Genomic DNA, 27,253 nt, shown 5'->3' on the forward strand with positions numbered 1-27,253 from the left:
TCATTAGGTTCATGCGATACAGAATTCCAAGCACAGCGATTCACATAAAAATTGATCCAGAAACAGTGAATGTATTTGGTCCCTGCACAAAGTCAAAGCTGATCTAAAGAAATAAGACTTCTCAGAAAAATAGTCCCACAGAAGATGAGTTCATTATCAAAAATTACAAACCTATATATATATGAAAAATTCTCATGAGAAAAACTTAAAAGTTACAACAAACTGTAGAATTCACTTGTAAAAATTGGAAATAACTAAGCTGTGTTAAAGGGCATTTAAAAAGAAATAACAGGGGGCGTCTGGGTGGCTCAGTCCGTTAAGCGTCCGACTTCAGCTCAGGTCACAATCTCGCAGTCCCTGAGTTCGAGCCCCGCGTCCAGCTCTGGGCTGATGGCTCGGAGCCTGGAGCCTGCCTCCAATTCTGTGTCTCCCTCTCTTTCTGTCCCTCCCCCATTCATGCTCTGTCTCTCTCTGTCTCAAAAATAAATAAACGTTAAAAAAAAAAATTAAAAAAAAAAAAAGAAATAACAGAAGCTCTCCTAACAGAATGCCATGTATCATCCTCTTTATCCCTTCCAATCAATTTGCTGATGCTCAAGGCATACTGAAATGAGGCAAGTAGGAGGCAATTGTAGAAGACTATATTGGGATGTCTGGGATGTCTAACCAACATCCATACTACTCCTACCTCTTAGCTTCTTCCTTCCAACATTTTTAATGTATTCACTCCTTCCACAGTGTGGATCAAAGATAAAGACCCCATCTCGACCTCAGAGGTAGATTCTAATTAAAACAAGGTAAAAATGGTAATCCTATTTTCCTTTCCCAATCACTTGGCATATGATTCAGGCTGGCCAAATGGATGTCGAAGGGAAACCTATATGGAGGAGGCGGGAGAAGACTTCTGAAAAAGTGGTTCTTGTATCTAAGGAACACCTGAAAATGGTTGGCATCATCTTGATAACAGCCTGAGGATACAATCAACATACAATCTGAGGCCAGTATACCCATTCGGTGGATAATTTTAAACATTTCTACTGTAGCTATATTTATGTCTCCTTTGCTTACCTTTTATAGATTATGCTTTCTCACTACAATGCAATAATATTGTGAAATCAACACTAAGTACTTTCCCTAATTTCATGAAATGAAACCACCCTACCCTCTATAACACATGGATTAAGGAGAAAAGCTCAGGAAACCAAAAGACTATTATAATACAAAATGAGAAATTTTTGTATATCAAAATATGGATATAGCTAATGGGAGTCTTAGAAAAAAAATTTATAGCATTCAATAATAACTAAAAATATTCAACTCAAGTAACTTGTGGGACGCCTGGGTGGCTCAGTCGGTTGAGCATTCGACTCTTGATTTGGGCTCAGGTTATAATCCCAGGGTCATGGGATTGAGCCCTGCATCAGGATCCACTCTGAATGTGGAACCTGCTAAGATTCCCTCTTTCTCTCCCTCTGCCCCTCTCCCCTGCTCATGTGCGTGCTCTCTCTCTCTCAAAAAAAAAAAAAAAAGGAAGAAAGAAAAAGAAAAAAACGTTTTAAAAAAGAAGAGTAACTTGAAAAAACCAAACATTGTAAATGTAAGAAAAATAGAAGAAATTCATAATAGAAGAGAATCTAGTGGAGTAAAATCAAATAGATATTGAACAACATCCAAATCTGGCTCCTTAAAAAGAAATATAAAGGAGTCAAACTTCTAGTGACATCGAACATGGTGGTGGGGGGGTGGGGGGAGTCAAAAAGTATATGAATGAAAACAGGACATAAATACAGTATAGATTTTGAAAGTACCCACTAATCAGAAATAATAGCACTGAACTGTTAGGTAAGTGAGAAATAAACTTTTATTGTGTTAAGTCACAGAAAGTTTGGGGTGAGTTTTTTATAACAGCTTGTGCTTCAGATTCTGTGTCTCCCTCACTTTCTCTCCCTCCCTGGCTTGTGCTCTGTCTCTATCTCTTTAAAATAAGTAAATGTTAGGGGCGCCTGGGTGGCGCAGTCGGTTAAGCGTCCGACTTCAGCCAGGTCACGATCTCGCGGTCCGTGAGTTCGAGCCCCGTGTCGGGCTCTGGGCTGATGGCTCAGAGCCTGGAGCCTGTTTCCGATTCTGTGTCTCCCTCTTTCTCTGCCCCTCCCCCGTTCATGCTCTGTCTCTCTCTGTCCCCAAAAAAATAAACGTTGAAAAAAAAAATTAAAAAAAAAAAAAAGTATTTAGGGAAAGAGAATATAAGGTAAATTTGAATAATTAGATGTTTCTGGAGAAGGAAGATAAAAAGTATAAAGGGAAATAAAGCCAGAAATTTATCTAGAGACAAAATTACAGGTTTGATTGGAATATGGACCTTCTAAAGGTTTTTAAAGACAAACCTGTAAGTACAACATAATTAGATACAAAAGTAGGAATAAATAAAATAAAAATAGGAATTGCTTATAAATAAATGTTTCAAGTAGAAGCCGGAATATTAGGAGCACCTGGGTGGCTCAGTCAGTTGAGCATCCGACTTTGGCTCAGGTCATGATCTTGCGGTTCATGAGTTTGAGCCCCACACTGGGCTTGCTATTATTAGCAAGGCAGAGCCCGCTTCAGATCCTCTGTCCCCTTCTCTGTGCCCCTCCCCTACTTGCCCTCTCTCAAAAATAAATAAACATTTTTAAAAGCACCTGGATATTAGAAAGGTCATGATAGTACTTTTATCTAGTTCATATTCAACTCAGTAATATGCATTATACTGGTCACTCCCTAAGATGAAAAAAAGAAAATGAAAAGAGTAACATGGAACTTTATTATATTTCATGTTATGGGAGCTGGGAAATGAATATTTCTAACATCAGCCTTTTGACAAAAGAAAAAAAGAACAGTGAATACAGATCTTGATTATTTTTAAAAAATAAATAATATCCATAGAGCATATCTGAATCACACTTTTATAAGAGAATCATCTTATTTGCACTGTCTTGCTCTTTTTATGATTTTAATGCCCAATTCCAAATTTAACCATTAGATAAAGGCAATTTGATAATCCTAAGGATTTCAAATGTTTTATAAATGAGCTAAGAAAATGCATATACAAAGAAAAAGAAATGAGAGCAAAACAAAAAACAAAAGACTCCAAAAACCGAAAAAACAAAAGGCACCGAAAAAACAAAAGGCACCGAAAAAACCAAAAACCAAAAGAACAAAACCCAAAGAAATAACAAAAGAAAAGGAAGGTTGTATGAGGTAGGCGTACCCAAAGACAAAGGAATACCAAAAGACTGCTATATTTGTGAATACTTTGAGCTTGAAAGCTAACACCAAACATGGCGCCAGAGCCCTAAAGAGGGAGATATATTCTGGTAAATCCATTCTAGATGTGTACATTACCACCTATGAAACTCAAGTTCAATTTCAAGACCAAAAGTGCTTGCTATCTCTAATAGTTAGTAACCAACCACCTAGCTCTAAAAAGCAACAGTATCTCTAACCAGAAAATGCATTGGTCAGAAACACACTGAGAAGAAATAACTTCATTCTGAGTGGAAAATTATACCAGTGTCGATGGGGTATTATAAGAATGTCACTATGTGGAAGAAAAGACAAAGAATGAATCCAGCCACAACTGCTTTCATATGCACAGCAAAGATATCCTTTGTTAAAATAAGAGGTTCATCTGTTTTCCCTCAGAGAATGACTTAGGTCTAAAATTGATGTGTGTATCACAAATATTTTCCATAGCAACAGTTCCTAACCAAACAAGGATCTTTTTTAAAAAAAGTAAATTCCATGCCCAATGTGGGCCTCAAACTCACAGTGGCGAGATCAAGAGTCTGATGTTCTACTGACTGGGCCAGCCAGGAGCCCCCCAAATAAGCATCTTTTATTTAATTTCCTAGATTATTAAACCAGAGAGAAAAGATGAATCCTGGGCTAAACAATGTTCAATGTGTCCTGAAAATCTAACTTGTAGAAAAGACAAATAACACAAAGGCTATTTTATTTTTTTTTTTTTTATTTTTTTTTTTTTTCAACGTTTATTTATTTTTGGGACAGAGAGAGACAGAGCATGAATGGGGGAGGGGAAGAGAGAGAGGGAGACACAGAATCGGAAACAGGCACAGGCTCTGAGCCATCAGCCCAGAGCCTGACGCGGGGCTCGAACTCACGGGCCGCGAGATCGTGACCTGGCTGATGTCGGACGCTTAACCGACTGCGCCACCCAGGCGCCCCCACAAAGGCTATTTTAAAAAGTTATTTACCTTTATATTCTCTTAGAATACTTTCACTTTGAAGATAAAAATAATTTAGTACAATTCAAAAAATATATACTGTGTGCCAGTTATGTGTTGGGTACTAGGCTTATTTCCAGAGATCCAAAATAAGCAACACTTCTGAATGTCAGGTGTCTGGAGGAAAATAAAGCCTGCAAAAAAATGACTTTAACACAATGGGGTAAATCCTATAGAAACACACATGCAGGGGCGCCTGGGTGGCTCAGGTGGTTAAGCATCCAACTTGGGCTCAGGTAATGATTTCATGGTTTGTGAGTTTGAGCCTTGCATTGGACTCTGTGCTGACAGCTCAGAGCCTGGAGCTTGCTTTGGATTCTGTGTCTCCCTCTCTCTCTGCCTCTCCCCTGCTAGCTCGCTCGCTCTCTCTCTCTCTCTCTCTCTGCCTCTCCTGTGCTAGCGCGCTCTCTCTCTCTCTCTCTCAAAAGTAAACATTAAAAACAATTTTTTAAATAAACACACAGGTAATAGATATTTAACATCATTTGTAAAGTTCTGTACAAAATCCTTTACACATAAATCTTTTATCTTTAACATTTAGTTATTTCCATTTTCTTAATGGTGTCTTTTGAAGAACAACTTTTAATTTTGATGAAGTCCAATTTATCAATTTTTTTCTTTTATGGTTGGTGTATTTTGTATACTGAGAAATCTTTGCCTACTCCAAAGCTTCCTGTTTTCCTCCAGAAGATTATGGTTTTACCCTGTAAGTCTAAGATGCATTTTGAATTAATTTTTGCATATAGTATAAGGTTTTTACCTCATATTGACCCTACAGACATCAATTATTGAAAAGATGTCTGTTTCTCCATGGGTGCCTTTGACTGTTAATAGGCAAGTCTATTGCTATACTCTTTGTTCTGTTTTATTATTTTATATGCCAGTCTTCATGCCAATACTACATTTTTTTATTACTGTCATTTTATAGCAAGAGTTTAAATTAGGTAGTACAAGTCTTCCAACTCAGTTCCTTTCAAAATTGGATTCACCCTGCCATATCCATTGCAATTCCATATAAATTTTAGACTCCAATTGTCAGTTTCTATCCAAAAGCCCCCTGTGATTTTGGCTGTGATCGAGGTGCAAATATAAATCAATTTGGGGAATATGGGTATCTTAAAGTTTCCTTATTCAAATCATAAACTAGATATATCTCTATTATGTAGGTGTTTTTAATTTTTCTCTGAGTATATTCTGTAGTTTTTAGTGTAGAGATCTTATATGATTTTTGTTAAATTTATTCTGAAATACTTTATGTATTCTGATGCCATTATAAATAAATAACATTTTCTAACATCTCAGTTTCCATTTATTTGCTGCCAGTATATGGAAATACAACTGATTTTTATGTATTGCGCTGCTTAATCACATTATCTGTGTATAAAGAATACTGTACTACCTTTTGAATTTTATTCTTTCTTTTCTTGACAAGATTATGTAACTAGGATCTCCAATGTAATTATGAACAGTGGGATAAAAGTGGACATCTTTTTTTTCCATTTATCTATTTAATATATTGCCAAGTTAGCTAATATACAGCATATACAGTGTGCTCTTGGCTTTGGGGTAGATTCCCATGATTCATCGCTTATAAAAATGGACATCATTATATCCTTTGCAATCTTACAGGGAAAGTGTTCAACTTTCATCATTAGGTGCGACGCTAGCTGTGAATTTTTCATTTGTTTTCTTTATTGAACTGAAGAAACTATTTTCTACTCCAAGTAAGTTAAGAGTTTTTATCATGAATGGATGTTGCCTTTTGTCAAAACAGGTTTCTCAATGTACTGATAATTGTATCATTTTTATTCTCTTAATGTAGTGAATTTAATAAATTCATTTTTGATACCTGAACAAACCTTACATTCCATAAATAAGCCTAATTTGGCTGTTAATATGTTAGCTTTCTTCTTATGTTAGATTCAATTTTCCAAGACTGTTGGGGACTTTAACGTCAATGTTCATGAGGTAGACTGACTTGTAATATTCTCCTTTTATCATGTCCTTGCCAGATTTAGATGTGGGGCAAATTCTGTTCTCAAAGATGAATTAAGTATTTCCTTCTCTATTTTCTGAAAGAGTTTCTATAAGACTGTTATTATTTCTGGGGTGCCTAGGTGGCTCAGTCGGTTAAGCGTCCGACTTCGGCTCAGGTCATGATCTCAAAGCTTGTGGGTTTGAGTCCTGTGTTGGGCTCTGTGCTGATAGCTCAGAGCCTGGAGACTGCTTCAGATTCTGTGTCTCCCTCTCTCTCTGCCTCTGCCCCGCTTGCACTCTGTCTCTCTTAAAAATAAATAAAGATTAAAAAAAATTTAAAAAAAGATTATTAATATTTCTTACTTAGACGTTTAGTATAATTCACCAGTGAAGACATCTGGGCCTGGAGTTTTATTTGTGGAAATGTTTTTGATTATAAATTCAGTACCTTTAATAGATACAGGCTGGTTGATTTTATATTCCTAATTTTGAGCCAGTTCTGATGAACTATTTTTCAAGGAATTTGTCTATTGTACCTAAGTTATCACATTTATTGGTATAAACATATTCTAAATGTTCATTTAAAAAACACTTTTTTTTAATGTTTGTTTATTTTTGAGATAGAGAGAGAGTATGAGTAGGGGAGGAACAGAGAGAGATGGAGACACAGAATCCGAAGCAGGGTCCAGGCTCTGAGCTGTCAGCACAGAACCTGATGCGGGACTCGAACTCACAAACCATGATATCATGACCTGAGCAGAAGTCAGACGCTTAACTGGCTGAGCCACCCAGGTGCCCCTAAATATTCTTATTGTCTTCTCAAATGTCCTTAGAATCTTGAATGATATTCCTTGTTCCCTCTTTCATTCCAAATATTGTTAATTCTTGTGTCTTCCTTCTTCCTTGGATGAGTCTTGCTAGGGGCCTATCAATTTATTAATTCTCTGACAAACCATGGTTGATTTTGTGAATTTTCTGTGCTGTTTTCTATTTCCTTGATTTTTGCTCTTATCTTTATTATTTCCTCCTTTCTATTTACTTTTGTTTACACTTTGGTCTTTCTTTTTCTAATACTGTAGTGTAGAAACTCAGATAACTGAATTTGTACTTTCTTCTTTTCTGATACAGGCATTCAAAAGTGGAAGTTTCCCACTTAAGTACTAGTACAACTATATAACACAAAATTTAACATTTATATTTTCATTAAGTTCAAAATGATTTCTCATAATCCTTATGATTTCTCTGAGCTGTGGTATTTAGAACTATATTACTTAATTTCCAAATATTTGAGAGCCTTCCCAGATATCTTATTAATTTCTAACTTAATTCCATTGTGGTCAGAGAACAATTCTGACATATTTAGTCTTCTGAAATTTATTAAATTTATTTTTATGGTCCAGCATATGGTCTACCTTGGTGAACATTCCATACATATTCAGAAAACATATATGTCCTTCAGTTGTTGGGTGTACTATTCTATAAATATTAAATAAGTCAAGTTGATAGTCTCAAATAATCTGTATTTTTACTGCCTACTTTTTTTTTTTTTTTAACATTTATTTATTATTGAGAGACAGAGAGATACAGAGCATGACAGGGGAGGGGTAGAGAGAGGTAGAATTTGAAGCAGACTCCAGGCTCTCAGGAATCAGCACAGAGCCTGATGCGGGGCTCGAACTCACAAACTGTGAAATCGTGGCCTGAGCCAAAGTTGGTCACCCAACCAACTGAGCCACCCAGGTGCCCCTACTGCTTATTTTTTTATTCACTTATTCTATCAATTTCTGAGAAAGAGGGGTTATAATCTCCAGTGATGACTAAGGGCTATGGATTTGTCTGTTTTTCACATTAGTTCTTTCAGTTTGCCCTTCATGAATTGTGAAGCTCTGTTATTAGGTATATACATTATGTAAAGAACCGCTGTGTCTTTCTAATGAATTGTCTCCTTTATCATTATGATAAATCCTCCTTTAATTCAGGAAAACTCTTTGGAAGTCTCCTTCATCTGATATTAATATAGCCATACCAGGTTTCTTTTGGATTACTGTTTACAAGGACCATCTTTTTCCATTCTTTAATTTCAAGATCTGTGTTTATAACAGTATATGTCTTACAGACAACATTGTTTCTTTTTTAAAATTCATTCTGATAATTTCAATCCTTAATGTTTTAGCCCATTTCACTTTGACATAAGTATTGATACACTGAATTTCTATCTATCATACATTTATCCCTTCTATTCTTTGTTGCTCTGTTGTTCCTTTCTTGCCCTTTTTTTTCTGAGTAAATGAAATAATTTTAGTATTATGTTTTATTTCCTCTACTGAATTTTCAGGGAAGGCTGCTTTTTTTTTTTTTTATTTCTGTTTTTGTGGCTAACTTTTTGAAGTTGCTTTACAGCTAACAATATGCATCCTTAACTTACCACAGTCCATTAAGATCAGAAATTATAAATCTTCACAACTGATACTTCCTACTTTCTATTTCACAAAGGTAACAACCTTAAAATATAAAGTTTCTCCCCAACCTCTTGTGCTATTATGGTCATATTCCCTTTTATATACATTATAAACTCCACCAAATAATGCTGTTACTTTTGCTTTAAATAGTCAGTTGTCTTTTAAAGAATGATAAAAAAAAAAAAAAAGTTTCTATAAATCTCAACTAATTTACCAGGTTTGGTGTTCTTTATTCTTTCCTACCGACTCATGTTCCCATCTGGTTTCATTTCCTCTCAGCTAGAACACCCATTCATAACTTCTTATAGAAGAGTGTGTCTTCTAGAAATGAAGACTTTTCATGTTTGTTTATATGAAAATGTCTATATTTAATCCTAGTTTTTTAAGGGTCTTTTTATTTGGCCATAGAATTCTAGGCTAATAATTTTTTCTCACTACTTTAAAAGAAGCTCCATTTCTTTTGATCTCCAATTTTTTTTTTTGAGAGAGAGAAGGGAGGGCCGGAGAGAGGGGGACATTCTTACATACAAACCATATATATTCATGGGGCAGAGAAAGCGCTGTAAAAGCTGAAAAAGAGAGGTACTTTGGGAGCCTTTATCTGTAAAGCTCAATGCTTTACTTGCTACTTAGAGATTATTCCAGTCATTTGAGGCTCTTCACATGAGAAAGATGATTAAGAAGCATGATTTTTTTTTTAAGAATATGGTTTCTTCTGTTTAGAAGTTACATCTGGGGGCATCTGGGTGGCTCAGCCGGTTGAGCGTCTGACTTCAGCTCAGGTTATGATCTCACCGTTCATGGGTCTGAGGTCTGTGCTGGACAGCTCGGAGTCTGGAGACACATTCTGTGTCTCTCTCTCTATGTCTCTCTCTCTCTGTCCCTCCTCCACTTGTGCTCGCACCCTCTCTCAAAAGTAAATAAACATTTAAAAAAAAAAAGTTACACCTGACTCTAAATGGCAAAAAAGTGGATTAAGGTTTTAAGGGAGGAGAAAGGCATGGGATATTTGGGGTTATTTGTAACTGATTCCAATTCAGGTCACAAGAAAATAAAAAGATTTGAGAAAAACATTTGTAATACACATGCCGTTTTGTGAGAAGCTGAGCATCATGATCAAAGTTTAGGAGCAGAAAGAGGTAAAAAATTCTAATAATTACTACATCCATTAAAGCCATTTCTTCCACTCTTCTATAACAACTTAGAGCCCCAAGTAAACTATCAGTCTGATAAGGAAAGACGCCAGTAACAGTTAAGATCATCCCATAAGGTGGGTATATAAGTGAACTGGAGATGAGGGCTGAAAAAAAGGGGGCAAAATTAAGGAGTTAATCAAGACTAGAGAGGAAAACCCAAAGTCCCAAGGGATAGTTGACTATAGACACACATCCTGCTTTATCATTTCAACAAGGATGGGTCCCACCAGTGTTGTTGATGGTTATGCTATACAACATACTTTGTTTCCTTTTTCAATTCAAGTATAGGAAATTTTTATGTTTATGTGATTTCCTAAAGAATATTTAAACTTCTGTATTTTAGGCCGCTGTGAAAAATGCTTCCAACTTCACCATAAGTCTTTTATCATAGGTCTACTGCTTCCAAGATAGGCATCTGATGGAACCATAGATAAATGTGGCTTTGCAAAAAGTACACATTCTTATGTAACTTAGAATGCACTTCAATTTGTTACTAGGGTATAATTGTTCCTGGGATATAATTTGTGTAACTCCCCAATTTTGTGGTTAATTTGGAAGACTGTCATCAATTTCCAAATGGGATTTTTTTTTTAATGTCAGGAACTTTATGATAAATTTAAAAATGAAATACTACAGGGTATCAGAATAAAAATAATTAGTAATACAAAAATAATTTATAACACAAACTAATTTTAATTATTCAAGGTATAACAGATTAACACCTAACCTATACTAGCCCCAAAGTATTAGGCAAAAAAGCCTGGACTCTTTTGAGTAACTATTTTCTATAGCTTAAATTCTAAACATATTCTATTTGTCTCACTTAAAAGGCAAAGATTCTTTAAATGTCAGAACTTAGATTATATTATTGGAGTCCTTCTAGGTACATGCAAAAATTTATTTTATTTGTGGGAAGTCAGATCTTTCTTTAGCCAAAAGGCATCTCAAGAGTATATAATTTAGCCCCAGAAGTTTGAATTTCTCTGCCAACTTTACTAATGGAATGCTACTTATCAAACAACTCTGGATTCTCAAAGAAACTAAAGAGGTTTTCCACCACTTCCCTAAATAAACCTGTTCTCAGGGTAGTCATATTCATAGTTTAATAAAAATTTTTATTAAAAATGAAAAATTAGTCTTTTTATTCATAGTACTGATATAAGGTGAGACAGCAGCAGGAGTGTGAGTGTGAGGCAGCAGAGGATGAACCATATCTAGATTTTACTACTCAAACTCATGACCTGAATTGATACCTAACATTTATTATGGTTATAAGCATTGTTATTTTATTATTTTTTCCCTTCTCCAATTCATCCTTCATTTCTTAGGGAAAGAGACTAATATAAAAGCAGAATAAAAAAATAATGGCTAACAAAACCACAGCATAAGTAAAAGAAGAACCAACATGGGATCTGCCAATAAAAATGCTCCTTTCAAAGCTGGCTAACCAACTCAAATGTTTCTACTGACTCATTGGCATGCTACCAAGTGAACAGTTTCATATGTCTCCCAAAACTCATGGTCACCATTTGTTTGTAACAGATGCTCAAAAATTACAATCATAAATGCTAGGGTTGGAAAAGAACGATTAGGTCATTCCATTTGGTCTGATGTGGTCAGGATTACTGCAAAAAACTAGACTATTCTAGCGCTTTGCTAACAAATTTTCTGTATTTTTTTATATATACAGGCCGGCTGCCTTTTCCTCAGGGGAGACTTTTCTTACTCTAGGTTTGAAGTCACACATATGCATGTTTCAGTCTCTTGTACATCGCATTCCTCTCATATTTCTTCTGCATTTCAAGTTCTCTGGTTATAGTGAACAATTCTTTTCATGTATTCAATGATCAATAATTAAACACTGTAAACATTTAAAATATGGTGGGTCCTGCCATGATTACAGTGAAGAATCTGGTTGTCACTGTCAATATCCACAGGTAAGGTTATTGCCTTTTTCCTTTCTAATTTCTTATTGTCATGAAAATTCTATGAAGCAGAAGCAATTATTTTTGCCATTTTTTTAATGTTCATTTTTGAGAGAGAGAGTGCAAGTGGGGGAGGGGCAGAGAGAGAGGGAGACACAGAATCTGAAGCAGGCTCCAGGCTCTGAGCTGTCAGCACAAAGCCCAATGTGGAGCTTGAATGCACAAACCGTGAGATCACGACCTAAGCCGAAGTTGGACACTTAACTGACTGAGCCACCCAGGTGCCCCATTATTTGCCATTTTAAAAATGAGCAGATTGAGGCACCAAGAGGTTAAAGAACTTGCTGAAGTCGTAGAGCTAATAAGTTCTGATTCAGGCTCTTTTATTCCAGGAAGTATGTTCTTCCTAGTTGCCACAAGTAATTAGAAGCAGATATCATGTAGAACTAGTTGGACGTAGTAAACATCTTACAAATTGACAAAAGAATGAAGTAAATTCTGAGCAAAGTTGTAGAAACTGAGATAAACTCAAATGAGGACAGATTAGCAGAACTTGCTCAACATATGGAGAAAAGGAGTCCAGAATATAGCAGAAGAAAGGCTATTGTCTTGGTTAGCTACATAGTGAAAACGAATCAAAAGCTCACTGCATTAGAACCCACTATATGTCGGGGCGCCTGGATGGCGCAGTCGGTTGAGCGTCCGACTTCAGCCAGGTCACGATCTCGCGGTCCGTGAGTTCGAGCCCCGCGTCGGGCTCTGGGCTGATGGCTCAGAGCCTGGAGCCTGTTTCCGATTCTGTGTCTCCCTCTCTCTCTGCCCCTCCCCCGTTCATGCTCTGTCTCTCTCTGTCCCAAAAATAAATAAACTTTAAAAAAAAAAAAAAAAAAAAAAAAAAGAACCCACTATATGTCAACCATAGTGTTTTGTGTATAATTATACTTAGGTTGTAGTTTTCAACTGAGGTTTTATGAATCATTTATAAGTATGCCATACTTTGGAAATCTATATTTTTAAAATTTATTTATTGAGGGGGGCAGGGAAGAAAAAGAACAAGCAGGGAACGGGCAGAGAGACAGGGGGACAGAAGATCTGAAGCAGGCCCCATACTGACAGCAGAGTCCTATGCAGGGCTTAAAACTCACGAACTATGAGATCATGACCCAAGCGAAGTCAGCCGCTTAACCGACTGAGCCACCCAGGTGCCCCTGGAAATTTACATTAAAAAAAAAAAAAATAGGGAATTCAATTCACTGTTCTAGGGGAAAGAATAAAATACCTGCTGCTTCACAGACTTGGTAGTGCCATGTGGGTTGGCTTACAGGGCAGTGCAAACAGAGAGGATCTGCTAATAAAACCTCCACTCTCTTAACAATATTTGGATAGAGGATTAGGTCTAATGTGCTGAGAGAACTTATTAAAAGGAAGGTATTAAACAACAATTTTACTAACATATGAAACTAAAAGACAACAAGGGGAAATTTAAGTGCAAATTAAAGCAAGGACTACTTTTAAAACTTTATGTTGGCAAATCCGCATGACACAAAACTTATGAAAAATCTGACTAAGAACATCATGATACCACAGAATATATTCTGAGCAATGGAAGAAGGGGATTTAAAAGATAAGTCATGGGGCACCTGGGTGGCTCAGTTGGTTAAGCGGCCGACTTCGGCTCAGGTCATGATCTCGTGGTCCGTGAGTTCGAGCCCCGCATTGGGCTCTGTGCTGACAGCTCAGAGCAGAGCCTGGAGCCTGTTTCAGATTCTGTGTCTCCCTCTCTCTCTGACCCTCCCCCGTTCATGCTCTGTCTCTGTCTCAAAAATAAATAAACGTTTAAAATAAATAAATAAATAAATAAATAAATAAATAAATGTTAAAAAAAAAAAAAAAAAAAGATAGGTCATATAAGGGTGCCTAGGTGGCTCAGGTGGTTGAGGGTCCAACTTTAGCTCAGGTCATGATCTCACGGTTCATGAGTTCAAGCTCTGCATCGGGCTCTGTGCTGACAGCTCAGAGTCTGGAGCCTGCTTCAGACTCTCTCTCTGCCCCTCCCCTACTCACGCGCATGCTCTCTGTCTCTAAAAATAAATAAACATTAAAAAAAAAAAAGAGAGGTCATCTATCAGAGCAAGGTTTTAGCACTTTATTTCTAGAACTTTCATTTAATGTGTATTAAATTTCAATACTACTTACAAATTTCTCTACATACTTTAATCATTTATCCCTGTCTTATTATGTGAGTGCCTGACATCACCAAAAATAGTTTTGCTAATCACAGTATTTTTCAGAAATGCAATCTCTGACCTGCTTTGGAAAGTGAAGTTCAAAACAGAGTGTAGCACTGTGGTACAAAAAAAAAAAAAAAATTACAACTTCCTTTTCGTAGCTTGAAGTCAAACATTCTTTTACAACTTCTTTCATGTCTTTGCAAGGTCCTAATAATAAAGGAAAATTTCTATACAAATACATCACTATTTTGCTATATACAGATTTGTACTTAGTAGGAAAGATCTGACAGGTGAAGTCAAGTACATGGAGACAACAAAACAAAACTTACACACTGTTACTTTAGTGAGGGCTGTTTCTGCTTTGGAAGATCACATGTGATACTTGGTTTTCCACAACATTATATCCATCATTCGTCCATTTCCTTAATTACTTTGGGCTCTGATTTAATTTGCTTCTCAACTCCTACCATGTTTTCAGTAATGGGTCCCAGATCTCTTAAACTCAAATGATTGTATGCTTTATCACCAAAACTTACCTCTATTACTCCATCTCCAAAATATCAGGTTTTGAATTTTAACCACCAGTGACAAAAAACTTGTCTTATATTTCCTTCACTAACTGCTCCCTAAGAAGCATATTCACAAACTTTTATTCTCCTGATGATACTCAGAACCCTAACCTCTCTCTCCATTCTCCCAAGCATGTCGATTTATTTCTGGCTTCAAGTATGCATCACTTCCAAGAGCAGGTCACCTGTAATGCTTTTCTAAAAGGTTAGAATCTCTTAACCTTGCACTGTGGTCTAAAAATCCATAAATGCAGGTGACACCACAAGAATTTCTTCCTTGACTCTTATGTTGCTATCAGAATATCACATGTGCCGTGGAAAATTCACACTAAGGTATAATGGTAAGGTCCTCTTCTAGTCTATAATTTGGATATTAGCCTAAAGCACTAGCTGGTCTGAGAAGTTTGTTTATCGTAGGTCAAAGAGACCCAGTATTTATGGAGAGAAGAAGAAACTAATAGAAAGTGAGCACAGATTATATGAGAGAAAATTAACAAAGGAAGGCTGCAGAGCTGTGGACCTGGGCTTAAAATCTGTGACAGAGACCAGAAGCTGCCCAGACAGCTGCCAGAAGCTGCTGAAGGAGAGAGAATATCTCTTCCGAAATAGAAGGGAAGACAACACAAATACAGGTAGCTGTTGAGGTAAAGAAGGTAACCGAACTATCCCAGGATAAATTTTTCATAAAACCTGGGAGCAGGATGATGACGCAGAGGTGAAGGTTGGGAATAATAAAGGAGAAAGTACTACTGAATTCTCAAAAGAGACATATTTGTTTTAAAGAGAAAGAAACCAGAGCTCCAAAGTTCACAATGAAGGAAAAGAAGCATCTATTGTGTACCAGCAGACATGCACATGCTTCACTACAGATTATCTCAGGAGACTAGTAGGAAAATGATGTACATCAAAGTTCTGTTAAAATTGACGACTTTGTAAAAATTGACTGGAGAATGTGGCAAACTGTTAGCTCCTAAATATGGAGGATAAGTACATACGGGCTCATTATACTATTCTCTCTACTTTTACATACTTTCAGAAGTGGTTATAATAAAAAAATGTTTTAAAAAAGTCCCTAGCTATCAGATGACCTCAGAACCAACAGTCATGTTCCTCAGTAAACTCAAAAATAATGGCTGAATTTTCCATACAATTTTAGAAATTTCAGAGATGCAACTGGATACGGTTACACACACACACACACACACACACACACACACACACACACACGAGGACTTTAAAATTCAATGAAGAGGCAAAAATAATTCTATTTTGACCAGAATTTGTTCCAAATTTGTTCTAGGGAGAAATACAAGTTTACATTAAAATTAAGCTAAATGTGTTAGGAGTAATAAGTAGGGCCAGAGGATGAAAGTAATGAGAAACAGGTTTTCTACTATGCATACACCTGAAAAGGAAGATTATAAACACTTACTTCATCTCCAGAACTTCCTCTAAGTGTTTTCTTCTCTCCGCCCGAAGATTGGTCAAATGAGTTTCCTTTTCTGCCAGAGACTGTTGGGTAGAGGACAGCTTTGCTTTCATGGACTCCAGTTCCTGCTTCACTTTCTCCATGGCCATCAGTAACTCCTCCACCTATGGTAAGTATGGAAAAAAAAAACTGAACATTTTGATTAATTAAAGACAGAGGAGCAAAGTAACGGGCAATTCCTGGGTCTACAAATTAAAAACACACACACACATCAAAAATTCTGTACTCTTTCTGGATCAAACAAATATATCAAGAATATACCAGATAAAGAAATAAATCTCTGGTCTTCCCTCCACTGTAATTCCTTTCAGGTTCACCAAAAAGAACTTCATTTCCTTTTTGATAAACACAATTGCATATAAGGCATCAGTTCAAGAAGTCACACTCTGCCACAGTCAGTCCCTTTTGAAGATTTGGAAGTGGTCCACAAATACTCATGAAAATAACAGTATAACACAGATAAAAATAGAGGAACAAAATCACAGAAAATATTTCTATAAGGATTTTAAGACATAAACTTGACTATAATAACACTCAGTATAAACATACATAAGTCATTTTTATTCATCCAAAAATTTTTCTGTTTACACCTTTAAAAAAATTTCTTTTTGAAGAAATAGCTAGAATTCAATCAGACAGTTTCTTGCTCTAAAGCCAGGTAGGTAGAGTTTTCTCAAGGAAGGCAGGAAGAAAAAAAGAAAAATACATAACCACCTAGAGAGAAGACAGAGGAGACCGAATGCTTTAAAAAGATTTGAAAAAAATCCTGAGGGAAAGAAGACAGAACTCTAAAACACAAGGAACTAAGAGAACACAGTATGTACTTCATCCATCTTTTCCACTCAAGCTGGGTGGTGTCCAAATCAAAATTACTTAAATAGACATGTTCATTTTAATTCGGAAGGAAAATATATGCTGGCAAAAATGTGTTAATACCAAAAATCAACCTGAACCAGGTAATCAACCAGCCAACTGCACCAATCACAAGAGTTTATGTCAGGTTGCTGCTTGCCAAGAAATAATTTTGGTGACAACAAGCCTTTTCAGAGGAAGAGGTGGGGGATTTGCCATTCACTGACTCCTACATAAAACCAACTTGTGTGATACTAAAACTGAGAACAGTGTAGAGACAAAACTGCAATATAACAAATCAGAGTTGTTAACAGACCCCAGGATGTTAGTGCCTTATACCCAACCAAAGTTTCCATGTTGATTGGTAACAGCTGCTAAACAGTGATAGCAAACAGACACATTTAGTGTTTTGGCACCTGAATCACCTTACTTTGTGTATATTTTCAGAAGTGATCAAGTTAATTCTCAGCTAATAGCTGTGAAAATAACTGTTGTAAGAATATATATAAATTCACATATCTACAAGCTTCACGTAAATATAAATCACTATCCACCCTTTAGAAAACTACCAGTAAGGATGGTTCCATTTTAATCAGTTTAATTCATGTAAAATCTTATTTAAAACTGAACTGAAATGATATACCAAGGTACGTTCTTGTAACAGAAAATCAGTAATGGACAGCACCCTTTATAGAAGCTCTAATAAAGTGTGGTATGTGTCCATCTATGATGAACTCACCTTAAATCTCAAAAAAATCTCCCTCTCATCTTTCACTACTCCAAGCAAGGCATGGTATCAGTTTCTTATATAATTTAGATATTATGTATATACATAAGCAAGCATATAAAAACAAATTATTCCTCCTTTTCTATACAAAAAGGAAGTCCACTTTATATATACTCTAAAATTTTTGGTAAGCTTTTTATTGAAATACAACACAAATACAGAAAAATCCACAAATGAAAAATCCAACTTGAAGAATTTTCTCTAAGTTGAACACACCTGTGTAATCAGAACACAGACTTATAAACAGAATATGAAGAGTTCCCCAGAAATGCATCTCATATCCCCTTTCCAAATGAAGAGTAGCCATTATTCTAGCATTCTACCTTAGTATTGCTTATTCGTTTATACAAATGGAATTACATAGAATATAATTTTAAGTACAGATTTTCTTCACTCATGTGTTATGTCTATGAGATAGGAATTCCACTGTGTGAAAATAGCAAAATTTACTGAAGGAACTTTTGATTAAAAAAAAAAACAAAAAACTTTTTTCCAGTTTTACTGAGAAATAATTGACATACATCAATCCCTGTGTAGTATTAAGGCACACAGCATGATGGTTTGATTTACATATTTATATGTGAAATGATTACAATAGGGTCAGCTAACATGTATCGTCACATATAAATACAATAAAAAGAAAAGAATGAAAAAAACTAATTTCCTTCTTTTGAAATTTTTTTAATGTGTATTTATTTTTGAGAGAGAGAGAAACAGAGTGTAAGCAAGGGAGGGGAAGTGAGGGAGGGAGACACAGAATCTGAAGTATGCTCCAGGCTCTGAGACATCAGCACAGAGCCTCACACGGGGCTTGAACCCACGAACTGCAAGATCATGACATGAGCCGTAGTCAGATGCTTAACCGACTGAGCCACCCAGGTGCCCCGATTTCTTCCTTTTGACGAGAACTCTTAGGATTTGCTCTCTTAACAACATTCCTACATTTATCATAGAACACTATTAGCTATAGTCATCATGTTGTACACTACATCCCTACTACTTATTTTATCTTATAACTGGAAGCTTGTGCTTTTTGACTACCTTCCTCCACATCACACTCATCCCACCTCCTACCTCTGGTAACAAGACTCATGTCTTTTTCTGTGAGTCTGTATTCATTTTTTTTTTGTTTTAAATTTCACATATAAGTTAGGTAACACAGTATTTGTCTTTCTCTAATTTATTTCACTTAGCATAATACCTGGAAGGTAGGTATATCCACATTTTAATTTTTTTAATTAAAAATAATTTAAAAACTAGTTTTTAATATTAATGGGGTTTAGCTAACTAATTTTTTTCATTTATATTTCTTTTATGTTCAGAGTTTTCTGTATACTGGATAAGAAAATTTTGTCTACCACAAGATCATGGAAAGATTCTTTCTTCTAAATCTTTTATTAAATTACATGTTTCACATTTAGAGCTACAATATATATGCAACTGAATAAACACAGCTGCATGGTCAAATATCATTTTTATCAATTTGGATATCCAACTAAGTCAGCACTCTGAACAGGAGGACTTTTACAGCCACGATAGTAAGGCACTTTCAGCCTACTGGCAAAAGATCTGAATGTGAAAACTACTTACAAACTGTAGAAAAGATAATTTGACAATGCTTCATATTGTCCATAAACACCTTAAAATTTAATGAATAAGCAATGTGAAATGTTATATGTATATAAAAAAGGAATATGTATATATTCCAGAACCAAGAGCAATACACCCATCTATATACTCACTATCCTTTATATCTTTTATACTCACTAGCTTTATAAGTGCAATTATCCAACGTATCCCCCAAGTCCCCTATGATAGGTCATTACTATTCTTTTTTTTTTTTTTTTAACATTTATTTATTATTGAGAGACAGCGAGAGACACAGCATGAGCAGGGGCGGGGAAGGGGGAGAGGGAGACACAGAATCCGAAGCAGGCTCCAGGCTCCGAGCTGTCAGCACAGAGCCCGACGCGGGCTCCAACTCACGAACCGCAAGATCATGACCTGAGCCGAAGTTGGACGCTTAACCAACTGAGCCACCCAGGCACTCTGGTCATTACCATTCTTAATTTGTTACTTAATCTCTTCCATTTCTTTATTTTTGCCTTTCGTATGTATTTAAAAATAAATCACTGCTTTATTCTATTAGTTTATGAACACTGTATAAATGGAACCTCCTGACTTTATTTCATCCAACATTATGTTTTTTCATGTAAAAAAGGGACCTATTCTATGTGTGTATTTCTGAACCAAAAGGACAACATACACCTATATAATTCACCACTCAGGAATTAAAAGCAATGAGAGCCAACAACTTTGAACACCACAGCACCCAGGCTATAGTTTCCCACTAAATTGAAAGGGCTCCTTAAAAATACAGCTGATTCTAGATTTGGGCAAGAAATGTACAAAAGGTGAACTTTACACAATTTAGGCCAGAAAGCAAGAGAAATGGGAATCATGGCAAAAAGGGATCATGACACAGAAATCCTTATGAGAAAACAAGAAAAATATATCACAAGAAAGGAAACTACATAAGAATATACCTTCTGAATACAGAAGGTATTCAAAAACTAAAATCAAACTAAAATATTAAAAAATCAAACCCAGTAAGATCTAAAAATTGAGATTTATCCTAAGAATGCAAGGTTGGTTTAACACATAAAAAATAAATGCAATAAACCATATTAATAGAATATAGGACAAAAACACCATATGATTATCTAAGTAGATGTAGAAAAAAAGCATTTGGCAATTTCTAACAACCTTTCATAACAGAAACAGTCAAGAAAATACAAAGAACCTTTCTTTGGGTGCTTGGGTGACTCAATCAGTTAAGCATCCGACTCCTGATTTTGGCTCAGGTCATGATCTCATGGTTGTGAGATCAAGCCCCATATTCGGCTCCTTCCTAGGTGTGGAGCCTGCTTAAGATTTTCTCTCTTGTTCTGCCTCCCAACACCTCTGCCTCTACACACGCTCTCTCAAAACAAACAAACAAAAAACAAAAACAAAAAAACCCCAAAAAACAAACACTTTCTCAGCCTGATAAAGGGCATTTATTTATTTATTTTTTTTTTTTTCAACATTTATTTTTGGGACAGAGAGAGACAGAGCATGAACGGGGGAGGGGCAGAGAGAGAGGGAGACACAGAATCGGAAACAGGCTCCAGGCTCTGAGCCATCAGCCCAGAGCCCGACGCGGGGCTCGAACTCACGGACTGTGAGATCGTGACCTGGCTGAAGTCGGACGCTTAACCGACTGCGCCACCCAGGCGCCCCGCTAATATACTCTTTAATGATGAAAAACGTAATGCTTTCCCTCTAAGGCCAGCACCAAGAACAAGACTAGAAAGAATGTCCTTTCTCACCATTTCTGTTTAATATTGTACTAGAAGTAATAGCCAGGGAAATTAGAATACACAAAAAATTAAAAGGTACCCATGTTGGAAAGGAAGACAAAACTTTTTCTGGTCGAAAATGACATAATCTTATATAGTGAAAAATGCTAAGAAATCCTCTAAAAAATTATAATCAACAAGTATACAGAAGTTGCAGAATACAAGATCAATACACAAAAATCAATGGTCTATCCATACACAAGCAACAAACATTCCAAAAATGAAATTAAGAAAACAATTCCATTTAAATAGCATCAGAAAATGGGGCGCCTGGGTGGCTCAGTCGGTTAAGCACCCAACTTTGGCCCAGGTCATGATCTTGTGGTTTGTGAGTTCGAGCCCCGCATTGGGCTCTGTGCTAACAGCTTAGAGCCTGGAGCCTGCTTTGGATTCTGTGTCTCCTTCTCTCTCTGCCCCTCCCCCACTTGTGCTCTGTCTCTATCGAAAATAAATAAATGTAAAAAAAATTTTTTAATAGCATCAAAAAGAAGGAAATAGCTAGGTATAAATTTAATTTTTAAAATGCATAACATGTATAGTGAAAATTCTAAAAGATTCCTGCAAGAAATTAAAGAAGATTTAAATAAATGGAAAAACATCACATTCACCAATTGAAAGACTTAATATTGTTAAAATGACAATACTCCCCAAAATGATCCACAGGTTCACCATAATCCCTATCAAAACTCTGTCTTTTTTTGCAGAAAGTGACAAGTTGATCCTAAAATCCACATGAAAATGAAAGGGAGCCAGAATAAGAAAACTTATCTTGAAAAAAATAAAATAAAATTGGGAGACTCTTACTTCTTGACTTCAAAACTTACTACAAAACTTCAAGGTAGTGTTGGCATAAGAATGGAAAAAGAGATAAAAAAAAAAAAAACTGAGAGTCAAGAAATAAACCCTGTTATGGCAATATGATTTGACATGAGTGTAAAGGCAATTCAATGAGGAAAGGATATTCTTTTGACTCAAAGGTGCTTGGACAACTGCCATATTGCTTAACATTTTTAATTTTCCATGCCATTAGCTTCATGACAAAATTGAGTCACATATCCTATAGAATGCCCCACATATTGGGTCCGGTCAGTTATTTTTTCTATGGTGCTATTTATGCTGTTCCTCTTGTTCTCATGTTTCCTAGAAAATGAAAGTTATATCTAAAGTCTTCATTAGATTGAGATTCAATTTGTCTTTTTAACAACAGTACTCCACAAATAAAGTTGTGTACTTCATGTTATAGCATATGAAGAGACACATAATGGTTGTCCAACTTTTAGCAACAACATTGATCATTGGGTGCAGATAGCAATAACCTGATTTCCTCTTTATAAATTTCTCAAGAAATATTTTATCAAGTTCTTTCATCACTTCAATAATAACCAGTATGGTTAAACATGTTTCATTTGTTTAGGGACCATATGTGCTGCTGCTTCTTTGCCACTCAAATCTTTGCCCCTCCCCCTGCCTCCACTGGCTTTTCTTATTCTCGTTGATTTGGAGGAATCTTAAACAGATATTCTCAGAAACCAACATTTCATCAATTAAATATTTAGGAAATTACTTCTCCCACTTTGTACACTATGTGTTCCTTTTCATTATGGTATCTCTGTATGATCAAAAATATCTTAATATAAACAAATTCATTAAGCCTTTAAGATTTGTGACATTTACATCCTGTTTAAGAAATCCTTCTTCTACCCAGGGTCATACGATATTCCCCACTTTTGTACTGCCTTCAGTAGACTGAATTAGCAGTCCCAATTATTCATTACACTACACTATTAGTATTCATCCACATCCTTCCCATAGTATCATGATGGGCAGAGTATACTGCCTTTAATGACCCTTATTCTGGCTTGGCTATATAACTTGCTTGGCCATTGGGATGGCAATTCAGACACAAGCTGAGGCTCTTAATACATGTAGCTAGGTTGTAGTTCTACCACTGCCAAAAAAACCCAACATTCTGAGTAGCTGCTGCCTTTCCGTTGGGTCCTAGAAAGAGCCACGTGGGCACGGCCAACCCAGTCAAGGACTAAAGCAAAGCCAACTCTACTAACCTTCCAATCTTTGTGATGAAGAAATAAATGATTATTATAGGTGTGCTAGAGTTCTGAAGAGAAAGAGAAGCAATGGGATATACACTGAATACAGTATGTGTGTGTGTACAGACATACCTTGTTTATTGTGCTTCAAAGACCTTGTATTTTTTACAAACTGAAGTTTTGTGGTGACCCTGTGTCAAGCAAGTCCTTCTGTTGCCATATTTTCAACAGCATTTTCTCAATTCACGTCTGTCACATTATTATTCTCCCAGTATTTCAAACTTTTTCATTATTATTATTTTTTAAAAAATCTTTTTAATGTTTATTTTTGAGAGAGAGACAGAGCATGAGTGGGGGAGGAACAGAGACAGAGGAAGACACAGAATCCAAAGCAGGCTCTAGGCTCTGAGCTGTCAGCACAGAGCCCGACACGGGGCTTGAACCCACAAACCGTGAGATCATGACCTGAGCCAAAGTTGGATGCTTAACCGACTGAGCCACCAGGCACCCCACTTTTTCATTATTATTATTACACGTTATAGTGATGTGTGATCTGTGATCTTTGATGTTATTACTATAATTCTTTTGGGAGCACCATAAACTGCACCCAAATAAGACAGCAGACATCATTTGCCAAATATTGTGTGCTCTATCTGCTCCACCAACTGGCTATTCCCCTGTCACACTCTCTCTCCTTAGGCCTCCCTATTCCCTGAGATACAACAATACTGAAATTATGCCAATTAATAACCCTACAATGGCATCAACAGTTCAAGTGAAAGAAAGAGTCACAGATCTCTCTCACTTTAAATCAAAAGCTAGAAATGATTAAGCTTTAGAGAGGAAGGCATGTCCAAAGCTGAGAGAGGCTGAAAGCCAGACCTCTTGCACCAACAACCACATTGTGAATGCAAAGGAAAAGTTCTTGAACGAAATTAAAAGTGCTAGTCTAGTGAACACACGAATGATAAGAAAGTGAAACAACCTTATTGCTCACACGGAGAAAGTTTTAGTGGTCTGGACAGAAGATAAAACCAGCCACAGTGTTCCCTTAAGACAAAGCCTAATCCAGAGCAAAGCCCTAACTTTATTCAATTCTATGAAGGCTAAGGGATGTGAGGAAACTGCAGAATAAAAATCTAAAGCCAGCAGAGAACTATTCATAAGGTTTAAGAGAAGTTGTCTCCATAACATAAAAATGCAAGGTGAAGCAGCAGTAAGTGCAGATGTAGAAGCCACAGCAATTTATCCAGAAGATCTAGCTCTGATAATTAATAAAGGGGGCTACACTAAACAACAGATTTTCAATGTACATGAAACAGCTTTCTACTGGAAGAAGATACCATCTATGACTTTCATAGCTAGAGAGGATAAGTCAATGCTTATCTTCAAAGCTTCAAAATATAGGCTCTTTTATTATGGGCTAACACTTCTGATGACTTTAAGTCGAAGCCAGTGCTCATTTACCATTCCAAAAATCCCGAGGCCCTTAAGAATCATACTAACTGCGCTCTGTGTTCTATAAATGGAACAACAAAGCCTAGATAACAGCACAACTATTTACAACATGGTCTACTGAATATTTTAAGTCTACTGTTGACACCTACTGCTCAGAAAAGAGATTCTTTTCAAAATATGACTGCTCGTTGGCAATTCACCTGGTCACTGAAGAGCTCTGATGGAGATGTACAATGAGATTATTGTTGTTTTCATGTCTCTAAACCAATATCCATCCTGCAGTGCATCAAGAAGTCGTTTCAGCTTTTAAGTCTTATTATTTAAGAAATACATTTTGGAAAGGCTACAGCTGCCACAGATAGGAACTCCTCTATGGATCTGGACCAAGTAAACTGAAAATCTTCTGAAAAAAATTCACCATTCTAGATGCCAGTAAGAACATTTGTGATTCATGGGAAGAGGTAAAAATATCAACCTGAACAGGAATTTGGAAGCAGTTGATTCCGATCCTCCTGCATGACTGTGAGGGGTTCAAGATTTCAGTGGAGGAAGGAATGGTAGATAGAATAAAAATAGCAGGAGAACTAGAATTAGAAGTGGAGCCTAAAGATGTGACTTAATTGTTGTAATCTTATGATACAATTTGAACAGATGAGAAGTTGCTTCTTTTAGATGAGCTAAGTAAGTGGTTTCTTGAGGTGGAATCTACTCCTTCCTGAAGATGCTCTAAAGGCAGGTGAAATGACAATAAAGGATTTAGAATATTATGTAAACTCAGTGGATAAAGTAGCAGACTTTGAGAAGACTGACTCCAACTCTGAAAAAAGTTCTACTGTGGGTAAAATGCTACCAAACAGCATCATAGGCTACAGAGAAATTGTCTGTGAAAAAAGAACTGATGTGGCAAACTTCACAGTGTTCTTATCTGAAGAAATTGCAATAGGTAGTGGGTGAAAAGAGCAGACCTCAGAGAGCTCTGAGCAGCTCCACCAACTCTAGCCTAGTCACCATCAACATCCCAGGAGGAGCTGCAGCTGCCAAAACCAGCCCCGTCACCATCACAGCAACCATGAGCAGCAAAGTGGAGACCTTCCGGTCACCCAACCACTGCCCCTGCCCCACCACTGCTGACGCCAAGCCTGACCCCACAGCTGGTGATGATGGCCTCCCATCGGGGTGCCCACCAGCATGTACAAGAAGGTTTTGGTAACAGTAGGATGGTTCAATGTAAGAAATGGATATGGTTTCATTAATAGTAATGACACCAAGGAAGATGTATTTGTACACCTGACTGCCATAAAGAGGAATAACCCCAAGAAATACCTTCATAGTGTGGGAGATGGAGAGACTGTAGAGTCTGATGTGGTTGAAAGACAAAGGGTGAGGAGGTAGCAAATGCTACAGGCCTTGGTGGAGCTCAACTACAAGGCAGTAAATATGCATCAAACTTTAGCATTATAGACACTATCCACAGTGCAGGGGTCCTCCATCAATTACCAGCAGAATTACCAGAACAGTGAAGGTGGGGAAAGCATGAGAGATCAGAGAGTGCTCCCAAGGCCAGACCCTACCGCAGGCAAGAGTTCCCATCTTACTCATGTGGAGACCCTGTAGGCATTAACCACTGTCTTCCAATCTGCTTGTGCAGTGAAAAGTGCTCAAAGTGCTGACAACCAGAATTCAGGAGAATAGGTAGACCAGTGAGACAGAGTATGTATCAGGGTTATAGACAACAATTCCACAGGGGGCCTCCTCAGCAGAGACAGTCTAGAGAGGACAGCAATGAAGAAGTTAAGGAAATCAGGAAGATGAGACCCAAGGTAAGCAGTCACCTCAATATTGCTACCTCCACAACTTCAATTACCTACACATATGCCCAAAAAACCCCAAACGACAAGGTGGCAAGAGACAAAAGCAGATGATCCACCAGCTAAGAATTCATCTGCCTCCCCCTGGGCCCCTGCCCCACAGACTAGGGCAGGGCCAAGTAAATGCTGGTATAGCATCTCTACCATCATCTGGGTTAGTCATCCAACAAGAAGAAATGAATAGGATATTCCGGCAATAAGAAATGAACAAAGGACTGGAGGGGAAGATTTTAAGTGCTTGCTTTTTGTCCACTAATCAGATAACTTGAACTATCTGCATTATCTATGGAGCATCACAGGGTTTTTATTATTCTTGCTGAAAGACATCTCTTTTTAGTAATGGCAAATATGCTAAAAAAAAAAAAAGCCTGTTTTTTTCTCAATACACCTTTAAAGGTTTTTAAACTGCTTCATATCTGGTCAAGCTAATATTGTTAAAAGCCTCATTCCTATTTGTAATAAAAGATTACAACTTGATTTTTTTCAAAAAAAGTCAACAAATAGCAAGTACCTGTTAATAAAGGTCTTGGAAAGTTGTCCAAAAAACACAAAAAAATAGAAAGAGGAATTGCCACAGCTACCCCCACCTTCAGCAACCACCATCCTGATCAGTCACAGACATCAATATCAAAGTAAGCAATCTCCACCAGCAAAAATATTACAACTTGCTGAAAGCTCAGATGCTAGTTAGCATTTTTTAGCAATAAAGT

The 27,253-nt window shown here is 36.7% G+C and overlaps 1 protein-coding gene across 24 annotated transcripts in view; it reads right to left on the reverse strand.

Annotated features, from left to right (window-relative positions):
* ERC1 (ELKS/RAB6-interacting/CAST family member 1) overlaps positions 1 to 27,253 on the reverse strand; it is a 524,080-nt gene that overhangs the window by 214,107 nt on the left and 282,720 nt on the right. For all 24 annotated transcript variants that reach the window (XM_045463914.1, XM_045463916.1, XM_045463908.1 and 21 more), the window contains one exon: positions 16,073 to 16,233. In XM_045463914.1, coding sequence (XP_045319870.1) covers positions 16,073 to 16,233 — 161 coding nt within the window. The remainder of the gene's footprint in view (positions 1 to 16,072; positions 16,234 to 27,253) is intronic.

Source organism: Leopardus geoffroyi, chromosome B4, assembly GCF_018350155.1.
Source record: "Leopardus geoffroyi isolate Oge1 chromosome B4, O.geoffroyi_Oge1_pat1.0, whole genome shotgun sequence".
Taxonomy (NCBI): Eukaryota; Metazoa; Chordata; class Mammalia; order Carnivora; family Felidae; genus Leopardus; species Leopardus geoffroyi.